We start from the raw sequence: 17,617 nt of genomic DNA on the forward strand, positions 1-17,617 counted from the left end.
TCAAGGAGACTCATTTGGGAGGGCATGGTCCCTGGGACCTTCCAGGGGGTCACAGCCTGTGTGCCAGTGTGGTACGCTGGGGCAGTAAACACCAAGTGCTCCGAGCGAGGCACCCGACCCAGGCGCCCGGACTGTGCCTGCGGGGTGGCGGCCCGTTGGTGCACGGCGGAGGCTGTGGGGGAACCAGGGCCACCAAGTGGGGGACAGGGCCCCCCTCCGCCTGCTTCCTCAGGGGTGGACTTCTGCGCTGCCACCACACTGTCCCTCACGAGTCATCGGTGTTTCTCCTAATGAAAGGCATCACGAATTCCTTTCCAAATGTTTTACTCTCGAGGGCATTTACATCTTGTCTGAGCAATTCTCATGGTTAAGACACCACACGCCACATCTGCCGCTCGTTCCATGCCCCGGTTACCCGCTTTTCCATGAAAAGAAGTGCTTGGTTTTGTTTGGGGCCAGGTTTTGTTTTTGTGTTCACGGGGTCCCCAGCTTGGCCCCCTGCCTCCCCCACCCTCGTTACTGGCCGGAGCCCGCAGTCCCCCTGGTGCATGGGGTGCTTCTGGAGGAAGAGGGGTGACTGGTCCCCGCAGAGGTTGAGCCTGGGAGGCCGGCGGGACTGGCCACTCCTGTCGCCCCTCCGCGACCCGCCCTCCCCTCGGGCTGTCCCCAGACGAGGCCTGTCGCCCCCACCGAGAGACTGCACAGGGGCTCGGGGAACAGACCACATGAGTTTTTTCGCAGCACCTGGAGCTGGGAGGGCCCACCCCACTCCCGGCCCGCCCCCGGCCCGCCCTAGCCCGTCCCCCGGGCTCGCCCCATAAAAGCGCTTGTTCTCGCTCCCCCGGGGAGACGAAACTTCCCGGCCCGGCGGCTCCGGCACCCAGGTACTCGGGACTCTCCCCACGCTGAGCTCCAGGGGCAGCCACAGGGCGTGGCCGGGGGGGTGCCGAGCGAGGGACGCGCCGCCAGGGGAAGGTCGGGGAGCCGGGTCCGGAACGAGGGACTGGAGGGGGCTGGGTGGCTCGGGGACCCGGAGGCGCCCGCCACCCGGACGTCCCGCCTCGCGGCTTAGGTTTCGTTTTCCTGCGACGGCGGTTTCGGTTTCCCGGCGCCCTGGGCCGACCTCCACCTAGCCATTTCCGTCGTGTCTTCGCAGGGTCCAGCCTGCGACCAGCCAGCAGGCCTGGACGCTGGCTCAACACCTGTGACCGCACGTGTGCGCGCCCGCCGCATCTGTTGTCACACCCATCGCCACCTTTGCCCCAAAATCCATACCTGGGCAACGTTGTGGCCTATAAGCCCTCAACCCACACCTGTGACCCCATCACCTGTAACAACTGGGCCACGCTAGTGTGACGACACCTAATTGCCACCCGTGACCACAATCCCTCGCAGCTGAGGGCACTCCCAGCCTCTCCACGTCCAGTCCTTGCAGGAGCGATGGCCGTGCCTCCCGACAGGTGAGAGCCTGGCCCACGCTCCCCAGGTGCCTGTCCCCTCGCACCTTGCCGCCCGCGCCACCGACCCCGCTGGCTGCTCCGCCCGCAGGGGGTCCCCGCGCGTGCTGTTCGGAGACTGGCTTCTGGGCGAGGTCAGCAGCGGCCGCTATGAGGGGCTGCGGTGGCTGGATGCGGCCCGCACGCACTTCCGCGTCCCCTGGAAGCACTTCTCGCGGAAGGACCTGGGCGAAGCCGATTCTCGCATCTTTAAGGTGGGACCCCAGCCCCGCCCCGGGCAGAAGGGCTGGCCCAGGCCCCCGACCTGCGCCCCCAGGCCCACCCCCTCCCTCCCCTCCCCAGGCCTGGGCCGTGGCCCGTGGCAGGTGGCCGCCGAGCGGAGGTGACCCGCCGACCTCCGAGAACGCCCTCCGCGCCGGCTGGAAAACCAACTTCCGCTGCGCACTGCGCAGCACGCGGCGGTTTGTGATGCTGCAAGACAACTCTGGGGACCCCACCGACCCGCATAAGGTGTACGCGCTCAGCCCCGAGGTGGGATGGGCAGGTGAGGAACGCCGGGGGAGGGCTGCCGAACGCCGGGGGAGGGCTGCCGGCAGGGAAGCAGGACGTTCAGGGCGCGAAGGGTGTTGGAACTTGGTTTTGTCAGGGGACAACCGCTGGGTCGGATCTGCAGTTTTAGAATTTAGCCTGGGAGAGGCTGGTGCCAGGTTGTTGGGGAAGGGGGTGGGGATCACAGGGAGGAAGCTGATGGGGCCAGTGAAGGGGAGGCGCAGTCCAGCTGTAAAGTGCCACCCAGGGGTTCACACCCAGGCGTCCCACTCCGGAGTCTCAGGTCCCCATTCTCCCTCAGAAGGTCCAGGCGTTAACCAGGGGGAGGATGAGGCCCGTGAAGATGCCCCACCAACCACGGTAAGGCTGCTCTGCCCTCCTTGTCTCCTGCTGGGGCTGCCACCTCTCCCTGGTGCTGGAAGCTGCTTATGCTGCCACTGCCTTCCCCTGCAGGGCGGGCTCCTCAGGCCGGGCCTGGCAGGAGATGCTGGTGAGAGGCCGGGGCATGGGCTGGCCAGGCTGAGTCCTGAGCCCTGTGCCCTAAGCCCTCTTTCCAGCCCAGCTGGCGATGCTGAGGACCTCTTGCTCCAGGCTCTGCAGCAGAGCAGCCTGGAAGACCATCTGCTGGAAGCTACATGGGGGATGGATCCGATCCCCCCAGAAGCTCCTGGTGAGGGGCTGTCCTCTGCCAAGGGGAAGGGCAGGCAGGACAGCAAAGTCCCTGGGAAGAGGGGGAGGTGTCCAGCAGGGATGGTGCTGATCACAGCTGGGCCAGTACAGCTGTTCCCACTGTCATCCTCTTCAGGTCCAGAGCTCCCTGCCGGGCAGCCACACCTGCCATGGGCAGTGGAGGCGGCCCCCAGCCCCAGGCCCCAGCCCCAAGCCCAGATGACAGGTGAGAGGAGCCTGGGGACATGTGGAGGGAGGGGCTGGGGGACCAGGTGCTAACTCAGCCCTTCCTCCCCGATGCAGGCTTAGCCCCCAGCCCCAGAGCCCTGGTAGCCCCTACAAGAAGCAGAGCCCCGCCCTGCACCATCCCCCAGTGCCTGCCCCCCAGTGGCAGGTGAGCGAGTCCGGCCAGGCCCCACTGCTCACAGCTCCTTCTGCACACAGAACCCAGCCTGGGGGCCCTGGATGTCACCATCATGTACAAGGGCCGAACGGTGCTGCAGGAGGTGGTGGGACGCCCGAGCTGTGTGTTCCTGTACGGGCCCCCCAGCCTATCCGTGGAGGCCACAGAGCCCCAGCAAGTGGCCTTCCCCAGCCCTGCCGAGCTCCCCGACCAGAAGCAGCTTCACTACACAGAGAAGCTGCTGCAACACGTGGCCCCTGGCCTGCAGCTGGAGCTCCGGGGGCCTGGACTATGGGCCCGGCGTCTGGGCAAGTGCAAGGTCTTCTGGGAGGTGGGTGGCCCCCTGGGCTCTGCCAGTCCCTCCACCCCGGCCCGCCTGCTGCCCAGGAACTGCGACACTCCCATCTTTGACTTCGGCACCTTCTTTCGAGGTCAGTGATGCGTTCGCTCTGGGCTGCCTCCCCCCGTCCCCCAAGCCCCTGTCCCCGTCCCTACTCACAAAGCCCCTGTCCTGCAGAGCTGGTGGAGTTCCGGGCTCGCCGGCGCCAGCGCTCCCCACACTACACCATCTACCTGGCTTTTGGGCAGGACCTGTCAGCCAGGAGGCCCAAGGAGAAGAGCCTGGTCCTGGTGAAGGTGAGGTGCAGGCCCAGGGTGGGCGAGGCTGCACACAGCCCCTGCCTGGCCTGACGGCGCCCTCCCCACAGCTGGAGCCGTGGCTGTGCCGGGCGCACCTGGAGGGCGTGCAGCGTGAAGGCGTGTCCTCGCTGGACAGCAGCAGCCTGGGCCTCTGCCTGTCCAGCTCCAACAGCCTCTACAACGACCTTGAGCACTTTCTCGACCACTTCCTCATGGAGGTGGAGCAGCCTGCCTAGGGCCGGGGCTGGACCCCACCCTGATCCAATAAAGAGAACCCCAGACCCGGTGCTGGTGTCCTGACCAGGGGCGGGCTCAGGGCTGGGACTGGGGGGCACTGCCAACTGGGAGGCTCACCCCACTTCCTGGGAGCCCTGGAAGGGAGGCCACCCCACAGCTCCCCCACGCTGAGGCCTCCTGTGCACACCTGCTTTCTTCCATTTTCACAACGAAGGGACAGGCTACACAACTGAGAGCTGACAAACTCTACTGGACAAATACAAAATGCCCTCGGGACAGCAGGCGTTTGCTCCTGTCAGGAGTGCCGGGAGGGTGGCACTGGGGCTCCCACAGTCAGGGATGGCCCTCTGTCCCCTGCCCAGGGCCGGCCCCAGTCTTTGAAATCCGCCAACACTGTGCTCTGCCTCGTGGGAGGTGGTGGAGCCGAGGGCAAACTCAAGTGACTGTTTACAGGATGAAAGGAACAGAGCAATGAGGGAGTTTCCAGACCAGAAACAGGCACACGCAAGGCTGCAGCGGGAGCCCTTCTGATCCCCAGAGGCTTCACCTTTCAAGTACTGACCCAATCGAGAAGTTTCTAAAGAGAATCCATTTTTGATAAATTAGAACACAATGGAAACTGTGTTTATCTGTAATTTACATATAAAAAAGTCCAGTTTTAAACTGTGAGCAAGACAGGTACGCAGACCACGTGTGATCACAGGAACCCTGAAAACGGGAGTGCTGGGTGTCCCCAGTTTTCTGCTTCTGCCACTCCCAACAGAACCACTTAGGGATCTGGGTAAGCGCCACCACCACCATCCCGGGCACCAGCCCCCAGTCCGGGTGGCCTCAGCGCTCGGCACCCTGGGCGGGCGGCTCCGCGGCCTCGGGCCTCCGGTGCCTGCGCATGTGCCTGTACCTGTCCACATAGGCTCTGACCAGGTTGCCCACCTTCACGGGGTTGATCTCCCCGCTCTTGCTGTGGCAGATCTGGGGGAAGGGAGAGGCACAATTACCTGACGTCCTTCCACACCCCACACTCACAGAGACCACAGTGGCCAAGGGCCTGCATCGTGAGGGACAGAGGACTGGGGGGCCCGATGCACATGTGCCCATTGTGCCCACCTCGCAGAGACGTGTGGCCAGCATGTCATGGATCTGAGCCCACCACCCTGGGCCTGAGAACCGTCCAGCTCTCAGGTCGTGCTTCCCCACCCGTGAGCGAGTATGTTCAGCGTGCTCTGTCACTTGGCCTATTTAACGAGTAATGAGGACGCTGTTCTAAGCCCCTGGAAGACACCCACGCTTACTCCTCCCCAGCACCTACCAGGTGCAGCTACAGGGAGACGGGAGACTGGCCCGAGGCTGCGGTCAGGACGCAGCAATGCTGACCCTGGCCCTGACCGAGCAACCCCAGGCCGAAGCGCCCTCCTCGGCACTCACCAACACCCTAAAAGTCCGTGCCAGCACGGACCCGCCCCTCAGGACAACCGCCCAGGGGGCGGCGATGCACACATGTGGGGCCTGCTGGCCCACGCCCACCTTCTGCACGGCCTTGCGCAGGATGTCTTTGTACTCGTCCTTCGTCACCTCCCTCTTCTGGTAGAAGGGCTTGATAGCCAGCTTGACCTCCTCCACCGCCCGCTCCTGCACGTGCAGCTTCTTCATGTACTAGGGGCGAGAGCACGGGCGTGGGCACCTGGCCTGGAGGGCTGCTCGGCCAGGGCAGAGCCGGGAGAGGCTGCCCCCGGGGAAGGAGGGGCGGCTCACCTCCTCATTCTTGGCCTTGTCTGAGGCTGGCCTGGGAGCAGCTGTGCTCTCCTCTAAGTTGTTGGCCAAGTGGCCAGCGGGCTCTGAGGCGGTGGTCAGGACGGCGGGCACTGGAGCCGGACTCTGTGCCACCCCGCAGCCCGCGAGGGGAAGGCTCCCCTGCAGGATGAACTGGACTGTGGGCTGGCTGACCGGTGCGTAGGGTGGGACACTTGAGGGCAGAGCTGGGGTGGGAGGCAGGTTGGGGCTATAAACCTGGATGAGAAGGCAGCTCCTGAGCACAGAGCCCCGACGTGGGCAGAGCCCCCAGCACGCGCTCCCCACCCCACCCTGAGCACTAACAGCCCAGGCCGAGTCGGGGTGGCGCCACGAGGACCCCCGCCCCAGCCAGGAGCAGCCTACATGGTCCGGGCACCCACCTGAGAAGGGTGGGCACCAGAGAAGCCAGGTTCCAGGAGCGCGAAGCCGGAGGACGGGGGCTCGGAGAAGGACGCCTGCTGGAGTGCTGCTGCGGGGCCCACGTCTCCTGTTTCCCAGGCCCCTTCCTGGGGCTTCTGTAGCCTGTGAGGTGGCGTCCCTGAGGGCCAACACAGGGGAGGTGGGTGCTCTGCGGCCACCCTGGGCCAGAAGACTGCTTCCTGGCTGGAAAATTCCAGAAAAGCAACCCAGCAGCAAGGACCACCCTGCCCCATGGCCTGGACCATCAGCGTGACAAGAGAGAAGGTCCCCTGGTGGCCACTCCACGCCGTCCTCACGCACTACCCTGAGGACCCACGGGAGCACCCTACTCACGTAGGCCTCTGTCCTCCGCTGGGGCGCTGCTGTCTGCCTCCTGGAGGTTCCAGGTAACCCTCTTCACCAGGGCTTTAGCCCGCAGCAGGGGGGTCTGAGGGGGGCCTTCCTCCTTCCCCATAGGCGTCCCGCCCACAGCCTGGCCTCCCAGGGCGCCAGGCACCGCAGCGACCTCGGCTGCATGTGGCCCAAGCGAGTGCTTCTCCTGGAAGCCCTCTGCCCGGGGCGGGGGCTGCACAGCGTCTTCACCATGGATCAGCGACACCTCCCTTCTGATGACGGCCATGGCCAGGCTGGCGTCATGCTGCTGGCTGGCTGGGGGCGCAGCAGGATTGGGTGGGAAGTCTCGCTCTGGGGAGGAGTCCGTGCTCTCCGGAGAGGGTGGGGAGCTCATGTCATCTAGCTGCATGAAGATGGCTTCACTTGAAAAGTCCTCAAAGACGTGCCCTGCTTCGACGGAGTCACCATAATCCAGGTCCTCAGGCGGACACTCGGCTGGCACCTCCAGGACAGGGGTGGCCTTTGGGGGGGCCTTGTCGGCTTCGGCCCTTTCTAGAGAAGCATCCACTCCAGCTGAAGCCGGTGGTCTGGCTGGGGGCTCCCTCTCCAGCCTGGGCTCCTCCTGGGGAGGGGGCGTTGGGGAAGCCTCCTTCACGGCCAACTTCCTCTCCAGGGAGCGGGAGTGAGAGCGGGGGCCGTGGCCGCTTCTCACGGGAATGAGACCGCCGGTGCTCCCGGGACCTGTGCTCCACGCTCGGGGACCTGGACCTGCGCTTCCTCCTCTCGTGGGAGCCCCGCCTGTCTCGGGGCCGCTCGTGGCTCCTCTCCCTCAGGTGCCGGTGCCTCCGGGCTCTCTCCAGGCTGCTGGGGGGCGAGCACTCCCTCCCCCAAGACCTGGACCCCGACCTCCTCCTCTTCTTCCTCCTGCTCTCGTGGCGTTCATGGGAGGAGCTGCCAGGGCTGCCCGAGCGGGAGCGGGACCTGCGCCGGCTGCGGCCCCAGGCAGCCCTCCGCCTCGCCCCGCTCTTGTCTTTGGCCTTTCTCCGCTTGGCTCGCTCGTGGCTGCTGGAGCCGTCGCTGGAAGACCTGCGGCTCCTGGCTTTGGACCGGTGCCTCTTGGCGTGGTCCTCACCCACCGGTGGCGACACTGACCGCGAGCTCCTGTCCCCGGAGTGGGAGCCGGAGCGGGAGCCTGAGCGCGTCCTCCTGTGCTCCCTAGCAGCGGCCGGCTTCCTCTCGGCTCTCTTCCTGCCGCGGGAGCTGGATGTGGAGCGGGAGCGGGACGGGGACCGCAGCTCCACGATCCTGTGGGTGGTTGTCTGCAGGGCATCTGGGCTGGGTGGGACGTCCGGCTCTGCCACCATCACGCAGGTCACTGTCCGCTCCTCAGAGCCAAAAAAGGTGCTGTGGGGCGGATCCTCCTCCTCCCAGGGCTCCAGTGGGGAGGGTCTCGGCGCCTGGGCGGCCAGGCCTTGGCCCTGGGCGGGCTCCTCCTTGCCCAGCCCCTCATGCTCCATGTCAGAGGTCCCCTCGGCGGTCCCCTCACCCCGGAGCTTGAGCAGGCCTGAGGAAAGGCCCCGAGAAGGCTCGGGCTCCGGCCCAAAGGCGGTTTCCACAGTGTAGGAGGTGACGCAGCGCACAGTCTGCTGCGGCGGGGCCTTGGGGCTGTCGATGGAGATGGTGCGCGTGATCTCGGAGGGCAGGAGACCAGAGCCGAGGCGCTCAGGGCTACTGCCCACAGAACTGGAATCAGAGCCCGTAGGATCAAAGGGGTCGTAGATCTCGTTCTTGAGCTGCTTCGCCTTCCTGATGGAGAAGAGGGGCGAGGGGTTCTCCTTCCTCTGCACCTTACTGTCGACAGGCCGGAAGGTGTTACAGAAGCCGGGGTTGGAGAGTCTGCTGGAATGCGCCATGTTCCCAGGAATATTGATCCTGAAGCTCTCAAAGGTCGAGCCAACACCCTTGCCCCTCGAGGGTCCCAGTGGGGTCGGGGCCTGGGAGCTGCCCCCTGAGTGCGTGCCGGGCTCCTGTGGGCCCCTGCTGCTGGGCTCACCCTCTGCCCGGGCACCATGGCCGGGCTGCCCAGGGCCCTCCCTGCCAGTCAGCCGGCTGATGCAGGAGCTGGGGATCTCAACACACTGCCCACCGGCAGGGGCCGCATCCACCCGTCTGCTGCTGCCATCATCTCGCTTGATCTTTGGTATCCTGGGTAGCTGGGAGATGTCAGTTCTCCGGGGAGCTGGTTTTGGGGCCTGTCCTAGCACGGCACTCTGGGCCTGTGAATCAGAGCTACGATCTGAGACCTTAGAGGACACGAATCTGAGCGGCAGAGCGTGCCCGCCAGCACCACTCAGCCGGGGGCTGTCGCTCTGTCTGAAGCCAGGCCTCGTGATGTTCGACAAGCTTTGAGCATGACCCGACCGAGAGGTCCCTGAGGAGGCCAGTCTCACAGCCGTCCCCGACGTGAGCGCAGGAACAGAGGAGGCGGTGGCCGGGGCCAGGGCCGGGCCGGGGCGTGGGGCAGGCCTGCCCTGACAGTGCGACCCCACGCTCTGCAGCCCCCTTCCTGAGCGTGGTGCACCAGGCTGCAGGTGGTCCCCAGACCCAGGGCCTTCTCCCTCTCTGGATGGACCAACTGAGTTCCGCTGAACAGAACTGGGCGCTAAAAGGCAAAGACACAAACGGCATCAGTCCCCACGCCCTCCCCTAAAGCGGGCAGTGAGCCAGTTAATCTTTAGCAAACGACTTTCTCTTAAACCGAGCATTTTCAATTCCTCTCAGTGGCGCCTTGAGCGGGACTCTCTCCGGCCCAAAGCCGCCCTGGGACAGGCTTGCGGCTCGCTATTGCGTCGCAGACACCTTCCCTTCTGCTTTACGGTTCCACCACTGGTGCTGAGAAGGTGCCCGTGCCGGTCACAGACACACAGGGGTGGGGAGGAGGTGCAGCCTGACCTCACAGTACCTTGTCCCTGCCTGACCTGCCCTATCCTCTACGGCTGGACCCACCTCAGCCCCAAAACCCCACCAGGCCCAGATCTGTGGGGCGCTCCATGGAGGCTGGTTCCAGGCCTGAGAGAAGACACGCCAGCTCCACTACGGCTAAGGAGGGTCTGCGGACTGCTGGAAACCCCACCACCACCTAAGTTACCAGTCATACTCTCTGCTCAGAAAGGGATGAGAAATTAATGGAGAAAAGCAGCTGAGAAAACTGTCCCCCCCAGCTGCCACTTCTGTGAGTGGAAGACCCGCTTAGTGGCAGCTCTCTCACTCGCCACTCAGGAGCGAACTCCGAGTCCCATGGCTGTTCCTACTTGCCAGCGCGCGGGAAGGGAGGGCAGCGCTGCCCCAGACAGTGGGGACGGCGGGCGTGCGGACGCTCCTCACCTGCCCTCTTGGCACTGAGGGAGCCGTCCCGATGGATGACGATGTCGGCGCCGTTCATCATCAGCAGGCTCTGGCCTGACAGGATGCTCCCCAGCAGGTCGGGGACGGGCGCCTCGTCCACTTCGGGCTCGGGCTCCATGGCAGGAACGCCCCTCCTGCAGGCACAGATCCACGGTGGGCCCCGCCACTGCTGTCTCCCCACACCCGAGGCGCTCAGCCAGGCGCCCCCAGAACCTGGTGGCAGGCAGGGGCCCCCGGTGCCCCCACTGTGCCCCAGGGGCCCCCAGGTCTTGGCTCCCGTGCTGAGAAGAGGCCGTCTGCTGGGCCCCCCGAGGGAAGAAGGGAGACCCACCCGGCAGGTCTGATTGAAGGACAACAGTGTCTAGGGGTTGACATCATCTGAGGCTTCTGTCCCCAAATGCCACCGACACGCATGAGCTGGCAGATGAGTATCTTTACTAGTTTTGTTGGTTTGGTTAATTCTTTTTTTGTGTGTGTGGAGTCAAACAGAAGAAAAGATCCAGCCAAGGGGTGGCCGTGCCGAACAGCAGCTTGGCTCTCTGCTGGTGGGCTCTGCAGCCGAGGTAGGCACACAGAGGCAGCCTCGAGGAGCTGTGGCTCCACACTGCAGCTCACCCTTAGGCAGGCCGTGGCCTGCAGCTTCATCCCTATGCCCTTGACTCAGGATGGGCTGCAGCACTTCCTCATCGAAGAGCCACAGGAGGGGCCACAAAGAGAGGCCACAGGTGCGTGAGTGGCACAGCACCGGCCAATATGGAGCCTGGCTGGTCCCTGCAGACGCGTGGCCCCACCCCGGGACCACTGTCCCCCGCCGTCCTGTCCCTCCCAGGACACACCTGGAGAGCCCCATGGAGACGGGCCTGGCCACAGGCTGATGAGACCGCACAGCTGACCGGGACAGGATCCTCCTCTTGGCACTCAGAGGGGAAGCTGGGTCTGCAGACAGCTCTTCATTGCTGGAGGGAGGACAGAGGCCAAAGGGAACAGGTGACCCCACGCCCTGAGGCCCAGGGAGACATCCCCAGGCCCCCTCAACAGCATCTAGCATAGACAGGCTACGCACTGCCCCACGTGGCAGCTTTCATGACTCAACACAAGACCCGGGCGGTGGCTTCGTGTTGGTGGCTGCCCGAGCCTCTCAGTAGGGATGGGGGGGCGGGGACAGACGTGCAAACAGGCCTTCCTCTAGGTTAGGGGCCGAGGATGCAGAGTTCTCTTTGGGCACCACCTCACCATCTGAGAATGACTCTGGGGCAGGAATCATTACCCTCATTTTACAAACTTGGAATCAGAGGCTTACCCACGCCGCCCATGGGGGTGCCATGCCCACATTAAGAAAGAAGGGAGATGGGCCCGCCCCCTGGCTTAGCGGTTAAGTGTGTGCGCTCTGCTGCTGGGGGCCCGGGTTCGGATCCTGGGCGCATCCCGATGCACTGCTTCTCCGGCCATGCTGAGGCCGCGTCCCACATACAGCAACTAGAAGAATGTGCAGCTATGACATGCAACTATCTACTGGGGCTTTGGGGGAAAAATAAATAAATAAATAAAAATTACAAAAAAAAAAAAAAAAAAGAAAGAAAGGAGGTGACCCCTAGCTCCTCAACTCTGCAGATAGTGCCCCTGCAGGACCACTCCCCCTGCAGTCACCTGTCAAAGGGGTCCAGCTCATAGGGGTCTCCAAACAGAGAGAGAGAGGCTGCTCCGATGTCTGCACGCATCAGCCCCAGAGAGGGGTCTGCGGGCTTGTACACGGACGGGATGCAGGCTCCGCGGGTTGGCCTCCGGAGGCCCAGCGTCCGCGCAATGCGAGAACGAGCTGTGACTTCATTCTGAACCGAAGTAACAAAAAGCAAGCGATCAATAAGACTGACATCTAAAGGTTCTAGAAAACACCATTTCAAGTATCACTTAGCAACATCCAACACCAGGCTGAGTAAATGCTAAACTAAAGAAAAAGGGCCTCGCATATATTAACCACAACGTTGTAAAGGTTTAACTGAACCACAGAGCGAGCACACACCCAGGACACTCATGACCCACACACCACAGATCCACCTCAGAACGTTCCCGCAGAGCTGTCGGCAGGGGGATTTGTTCTGAGCACTCACTCTTGCCCAGGGAAACAAAGCACCAACTGATGACTGAGGTGACGGCTGATTTTACCACTGCTCAGGGAGTAGGCGTCAGGGGACAGAGCCACTCCCAGCACAGCCCCCCTTGGCTCGGGCGGGGCTCCCGGAACGCTGGGGCCCAGCTCAGGAGCACGCTGGCAGAGGAGCCACCGACCCGCGGCCAGGCCCCAGGCTTGGATGTGAGGGCTGCGCCGGGCCGGGGGGCGGGAAGGCAGGTCCCTGTTCCGCCAGCGCCCGAGAGAGCTCACAGCTTTGGCTCCTGCTCCCTTCACGAACTGCGTCTGAATGAACAACAGACCACAGGTTCACATACCGCACTTACTAAAATAGAGTTTTACATAATCACATACTACGTGAATTTACATTAACTCCGCAACAATAACAACCTGGAGTATAAACTCACGTAAAGACACAGCAAACCCCTGAGCAGTGGGTGCATTCAGCGCCTTCTATTTTATGCATTGAAACGCTCTAACTGCCCAGCCCAGCAGCTGGAGGGAAGATAAGGCACTTCAGAAAAGGGCCACACAACGCAGGCCGCTCAGACACGAAGGAGGGCACTCTGAGAGCCCAGTGAGGGGGGCACCTCAGGATGGGGAATGGCCTGAAGCGGGCATTGTCCACACACATCCCTCTCGAGTCACCTTGGCCAGGCTTGGCTCTGCCTGCACGCCCCGCGGCACACTCCAGGAGAGACGCTCTGCCCTGGGGGCCTCTGCCCGCAGTTCTCTCTCAGCTCGCCCCATGTGGCTCCTGTACTCCAGATACCATCCACCTGCCTCCCTGACAGGCTGCTGGCCACGGCCTGGCCCCTCCACAGCCTCTGGCCTGCCTGCTCCTCTGCGCCCCACAGGGCCGCCCCCCCGGGGCTCCAGGAGTGCGCACAACCCCTCAGGACGCCTGGCTCCAAGGGTCTTGGAAAACGTCCCAGTCCATCTTCGATTCATGCTGCAGAAGTGTTCGGTTTTTTTCCTGCTTCTCCTCCTGGGTTTCCTTTTTTTTTTCTTTTTTTGCAAGGGAAGATTCATCCTAAGCTAACATCTGTCGCCAACCTTCTTTTTTTTTTTTCCTCCTTCCCACTCCCAAAAGCCCCAGTACACAGTTGTCTATAGTGGTAAGTTCTTTTGGTTCTTATATATGAGCCGCTGCCACAGGATGGCTACTGACAGATGGCCGGTGTGGCTCCATGTCCGGGAACCGAACCCGGGCCGCCAAAGCGGAACGTGCCAAACTTAACACTAAGCCATCAGGGCTGGCTCCAGAAGTGTTCATTTTTATCAGTGAATCTCTAAGTAGATACAGAAGACAGGCTGTTTCTGTGACCCCACTATGTAACTCCACAGGGGGATCAAAGCGCAGAGTGCTTGCCACCCCTAGATGATACCTTTCTCTTCTTGCCCGTCCTCCTCCTCACGCGGCCCCGGCGTTTCTTAGACCTTGTGCCAGAGTTCCTCTTGCTTGTCGGTGGGGTCTTCTTTCTCCCCGATGCTTTCCTCCGTCTTCCTACAAAGAGGACACGGAGAGGCAGTGCTGCACTGCGTGCAGAGGCCCCGCCCTGGGCGTCCCCCTCCGGGACGTGGCACATGGACAACTGTACACACCGGCTTGGGGTTTTTAAATGGAAAACTAAACCATAACTTAAAAAACAGTACTTCCTGTGGAGGAGGGTGAGGGAAGGCAGCAAGGAGCGGGGACTGTGGAATCTACTTTGATTAGCAGATCTGACTTTTAGAACCACTAAGTACTTCAAGTAATTACGAAACAAAATTAAATCAGAACAAACTGTGATGACGGAGAGTAAAATGGAATGACGACCGAGCGCTGGACCCACTTGGTGGTCTAACCACAGAGAATGCGCCCAGGAGACCTGAAAACGAAGGACTTCACTGGACATTCCCAGTAAAACGTATCCCAAAGAGGAAACTGCAGAAGGGCCAGTGTCAGCCCTGCCCTCAGTCATCCTGGGGGTGCTGCTCCGGGCTCAGTGGAAAGCAGCTCCAGGCATCCTATGAGGTTCCAACATCCCCTGGAAATCCACAGGAAGCCCCGCACGGAGGAAGGGGGATCCAGGGCAGACCGCAGGGGCTGGCCTCGTGATGTATGCAGCTAAGACACATCAAATACATCTAAATCCCTGAGTTCACAAGAATGCTAAAAACCTAACTGATGTCCACTGAAGGATGCTGCTAAGCAACTCCATGGTCCACAGAACCGGCAGATAAAGGGAACAGGCCGAGGCTTTATCAGTTGGCTTTGTGCATAAAAACCACACGCCCGGGAAGCAGCTGGTGCAGCATGAGCCTCTCCTGACCCTCCTCAGTGAGCTCAGGGAGCTGAGCCCTGAGCTCTGAAATACACCTCCCCCCAGGCAGCATGCAGACACTAAAGCAAACAAACCACAACCCCTGAGCCTGCACAGCCTCCAAGCCCCAGCTACCAGGCTGCAGAGGGCCAAGGCCGGCGGCCGGCTACCCACGGTGCGGGGGGCAAACCGGACTGGGAGGGATGCTTCAGGACAGAAGGCCTGGCTTCTTCCACAACCAAGAGGACACAGACACTTAACAAGCACAACAGCCACCAGCGCAACATGGATCTTGTTTGCCTCTGGATTCAAATAAACTAGTTTTTAGAATTCTATCACGTTTATGACACAATTAGAACTTTCATCAGTGACTGCCTATTTCATGGTATCAAGGAATTACTCTTCATTTTCTCAGGCATGACAACAGTACTGTGGTTAAATTAAGAAGAAAGACTCCCTCTTTTAGATATACTGCAAATATTGAAGCTCTTGCTTCAAAATGATACGGGAGGAGGAAGTGGGGGCAGAGACGAGGCAGAAGTGGCCAGGAGGGCCAGAGCCAGTGATGGCTGGCTAAGTGGGCTCACTATCCATGTCTCCCCACAATTCCACAGGTTTGACATAAGTCTGGATCAAGTGCAAAAAATTCACTAGCAAAGCAAAATGAAGTCAATGTGGCGTAACCAAACGACAGGGACCTTTTCTGCGTGTCACACCCTTAGTGGGATATGCGTTAGGGACGAGGGGGAACATCCGCACGCCCAGCTCTAACCACAGCACTGGCAGCCGTCTGGGGTTTCTATTCTGAGACTGTCTCCGTGCAGTGGGATGAGCCAAATGAGCAATGCAGTGTCAGCACTGAGAGGTGGGGTTTCTGACGTGAGAAAAGGAGACACACGTGTAAGACACAAGACGTAAAACTCCTCTAATCCTGAATTTTAATTCAAGAATTGGTATGACCTTATGATACATTTCCTATTTCTGTCCACTAAAAAGGGCTAGAACAATGCCAGCCACCGGCCGGGGAGCCTCGCCGAGCTCAGACCTGGTCTCTAAGTTCCAGCTCTCACAGGGAGGGCAAGAGCTCCCTACAGGGGCCCGAGTGAGCCACATGAAGACAGGCCTGCCAACCTGCAGCAAATCCAGAAGCAACAAAGCTGTCACAGCACCATTGGGGGGAAGATACCAGCAGGACCTGCTGAAGAGACCCACGCCCGTGAGACTGCTCTGTGCCCATGGGTGTGGTGAGGACACACGCCCGACTCTTCCGAGCACTGGCGAGAAGGTGGGGCAACTATAGCTCTGATGTTGCTAAGCAGAGTGTAAGTCGGCACACAGCCACCCACGCACGTTCACCCGTGAGGCAACCAGTCCACTCCTCTCTGCTCCCCCAGGAGGAACGGCAACACCTGCCTGCAGAAAGACTTGCACCAGGACGCGCACAGCATCTTCTCTCCTCACAGCCCCCCGGAGAACACAACTAGACGCCCACCGCATAAACAAACCAACCACGGTGTATTCAGGCCACCGGATACTCCTCAACAATAAACAGAAGTTAACCACAGACACACACAACCTCATCGACTCCAAAATCACTGTGCTGAGCGACCAGCCAGCACACACTCTCGGAACGTTACAAAGGTCTTGTTACACGAAGTTCGTGAAGAGGCAAAACTAACATACATCCAGTGATAACAAGAATGCCGGGGTGACCCGGGGGCGCTGGCTGGAAGGGTGAGCCACGTGGGGCCGAGGCACTCACTGTACTGTATGTGTATCTCAATAACGCTGGTTTTTAAAAGACCACAGATCAGAACCCACTGAACGAAACAGGAGTCCGTAAGTCTACTCTGATTTAAATGAATAACCAAGGGGAGAGGGAAAGCTCCTCCTCAGAGTAGAAAGCTAACTAAGGCAGAGAGACGGAACCCGGAGCTAGAAGTGCTCAGCACTGTGCCAGCGGGACGGAGGCGTGGTGAGGAACAAGACGTGCCCTCCCCAGGAGACACCTATCCGTCCCCCGGGAGGAACGGAACTTACCGGGATAGGGTCACTGAGACTAATACAGAGCAGGACTGGGAAACCTGACTAATCAGCGAAGACTCTGAGTCGTCATTTCAACTATCCCTACACGGAGGAGCTCAGCTCAGGTGACACAGGCGCGCTGTCGCATCAGGAGAAGAAACCAGGCAGTTCCTCCACCAAGTCCTCCAGAACATTCCTCAATGACTTGGGGTGGCAAGTGTCACCCTGATGCACATGCAGACGGGGTGGTTGCACAGACTGCACTGCTCATGGGGTATTTACAGGGACAGACCAGACCAGACCCACCTGGCTGGGAGGGGCGTCCATGTGGTACTGTGGCCACCCGAGAAAATGAGGCTGCAGAGGCTGAACTGACCAGCCGCTGCCCTCCGGGGCGCAGCTGCTGCCGTCAGGGACACAGCCCAAGCCACCACGCCCAGGCGTACCTGTTTTCCTCCTCCGTTTGGTGGGAGCTCGAGGCGTCAGGGGGCGCTCATACACGGCAGTGCTCAGACCAGCGGCGACGGCTTCAATGGTCTCGTCCAGCACAGAAGACATGAGGTACCTTGGGACATGCTACACAGCAAAGGACAGCACCGGTCTGCAGGGCTGCTGCCCTCCAGGTTCTCTCACACACCACACTTTCCCCAGGGAGGACCCCTGGGCAGGGTGGCAGTCGGGAGGCTGACACCACCTCAGACCCCTCAAGGGAGCCCTGAGCACACTCCTGCCAAGCCAACTCTAGAAGCTGGATGCCCTCAGCCTGGCCGCAGCAGGCCCAGCTGGCATTACCTTCTTGCTTCCAGCAGACAAACCGCTGAGTGCTTCCCAAGGGCAGTTGGGCCTGGAAGACGCGCCTGGGTGGATAGTGGGGTCTGGGAAGGCCTCTTGAGAAACAAGTTCAGGGCCAGAACGGAGGATGAGGAGGGCCAGGCAGGCTGCAAGGAGCCAACGGAGCCCCAAGTGCATGAGTGGAAGGAGTTGCACAGCCCAGGGCCGAGGGGCGCTGAGCAGAGCCGCACAGCCCACGGCAAATGGGAGGCAGGGAAAGGGAAGGGTGTCTGGATCAGAGAGGAGTTGACTCAAGATACGGGCAGGAAAGAGCAGCCAAAGGACGTGGGGGATGCTGGGCGGAGGCGTCCACTTTGAGAACACAGGTGGTGGGAGTGGCGTTTGTGATGGGGGTACCGGAGCCGAAGGTCCCCACAAAGTCTTCTCAACTCATTCTCAGTTCAGTATTAGGTTTCCCACAGAC

General features: G+C 61.3%; 2 protein-coding genes across 3 annotated transcripts in view; one reads left to right on the forward strand and one right to left on the reverse strand.

Moving 5' to 3' along the window:
• Positions 1 to 798: 798 nt before the first annotated feature.
• IRF7 (interferon regulatory factor 7) lies at positions 799 to 4,001 on the forward strand. Of its 2 annotated transcripts, XM_058526122.1 has the most exons (10): positions 799 to 884; positions 1,157 to 1,460; positions 1,549 to 1,711; positions 1,800 to 2,001; positions 2,308 to 2,366; positions 2,460 to 2,676; positions 2,812 to 2,901; positions 3,120 to 3,509; positions 3,596 to 3,714; positions 3,786 to 4,001. In XM_058526122.1, exons 2-10 carry the CDS (start codon positions 1,441 to 1,443, stop codon positions 3,951 to 3,953), a joined length of 1,428 nt encoding a protein of 475 aa, XP_058382105.1. In that variant the 5' UTR covers positions 799 to 884; positions 1,157 to 1,440; the 3' UTR covers positions 3,954 to 4,001. The 2 variants fall into 2 exon arrangements, with proteins under 2 accessions (XP_058382105.1, XP_058382104.1); XM_058526121.1 differs by lacking the exon at positions 799 to 884 and having other exon boundaries at positions 908 to 1,460.
• A 566-nt stretch (positions 4,002 to 4,567) lies between these two features.
• PHRF1 (PHD and ring finger domains 1) overlaps positions 4,568 to 17,617 on the reverse strand; it is a 32,404-nt gene continuing 19,354 nt past the window's right edge. The window contains 11 exon segments of the mRNA XM_058526120.1: positions 4,568 to 4,926; positions 5,479 to 5,607; positions 5,707 to 5,961; positions 6,126 to 6,283; positions 6,499 to 7,192; positions 7,194 to 9,160; positions 9,883 to 10,037; positions 10,740 to 10,859; positions 11,551 to 11,732; positions 13,420 to 13,538; positions 16,809 to 16,938. Coding sequence (XP_058382103.1) covers positions 4,786 to 4,926; positions 5,479 to 5,607; positions 5,707 to 5,961; positions 6,126 to 6,283; positions 6,499 to 7,192; positions 7,194 to 9,160; positions 9,883 to 10,037; positions 10,740 to 10,859; positions 11,551 to 11,732; positions 13,420 to 13,538; positions 16,809 to 16,938 — 4,050 coding nt within the window. The 3' untranslated portion in view covers positions 4,568 to 4,785.

This window comes from Diceros bicornis, chromosome 31 (genome assembly GCF_020826845.1).
Source record: "Diceros bicornis minor isolate mBicDic1 chromosome 31, mDicBic1.mat.cur, whole genome shotgun sequence".
Taxonomy (NCBI): domain Eukaryota; kingdom Metazoa; phylum Chordata; class Mammalia; order Perissodactyla; family Rhinocerotidae; genus Diceros; species Diceros bicornis.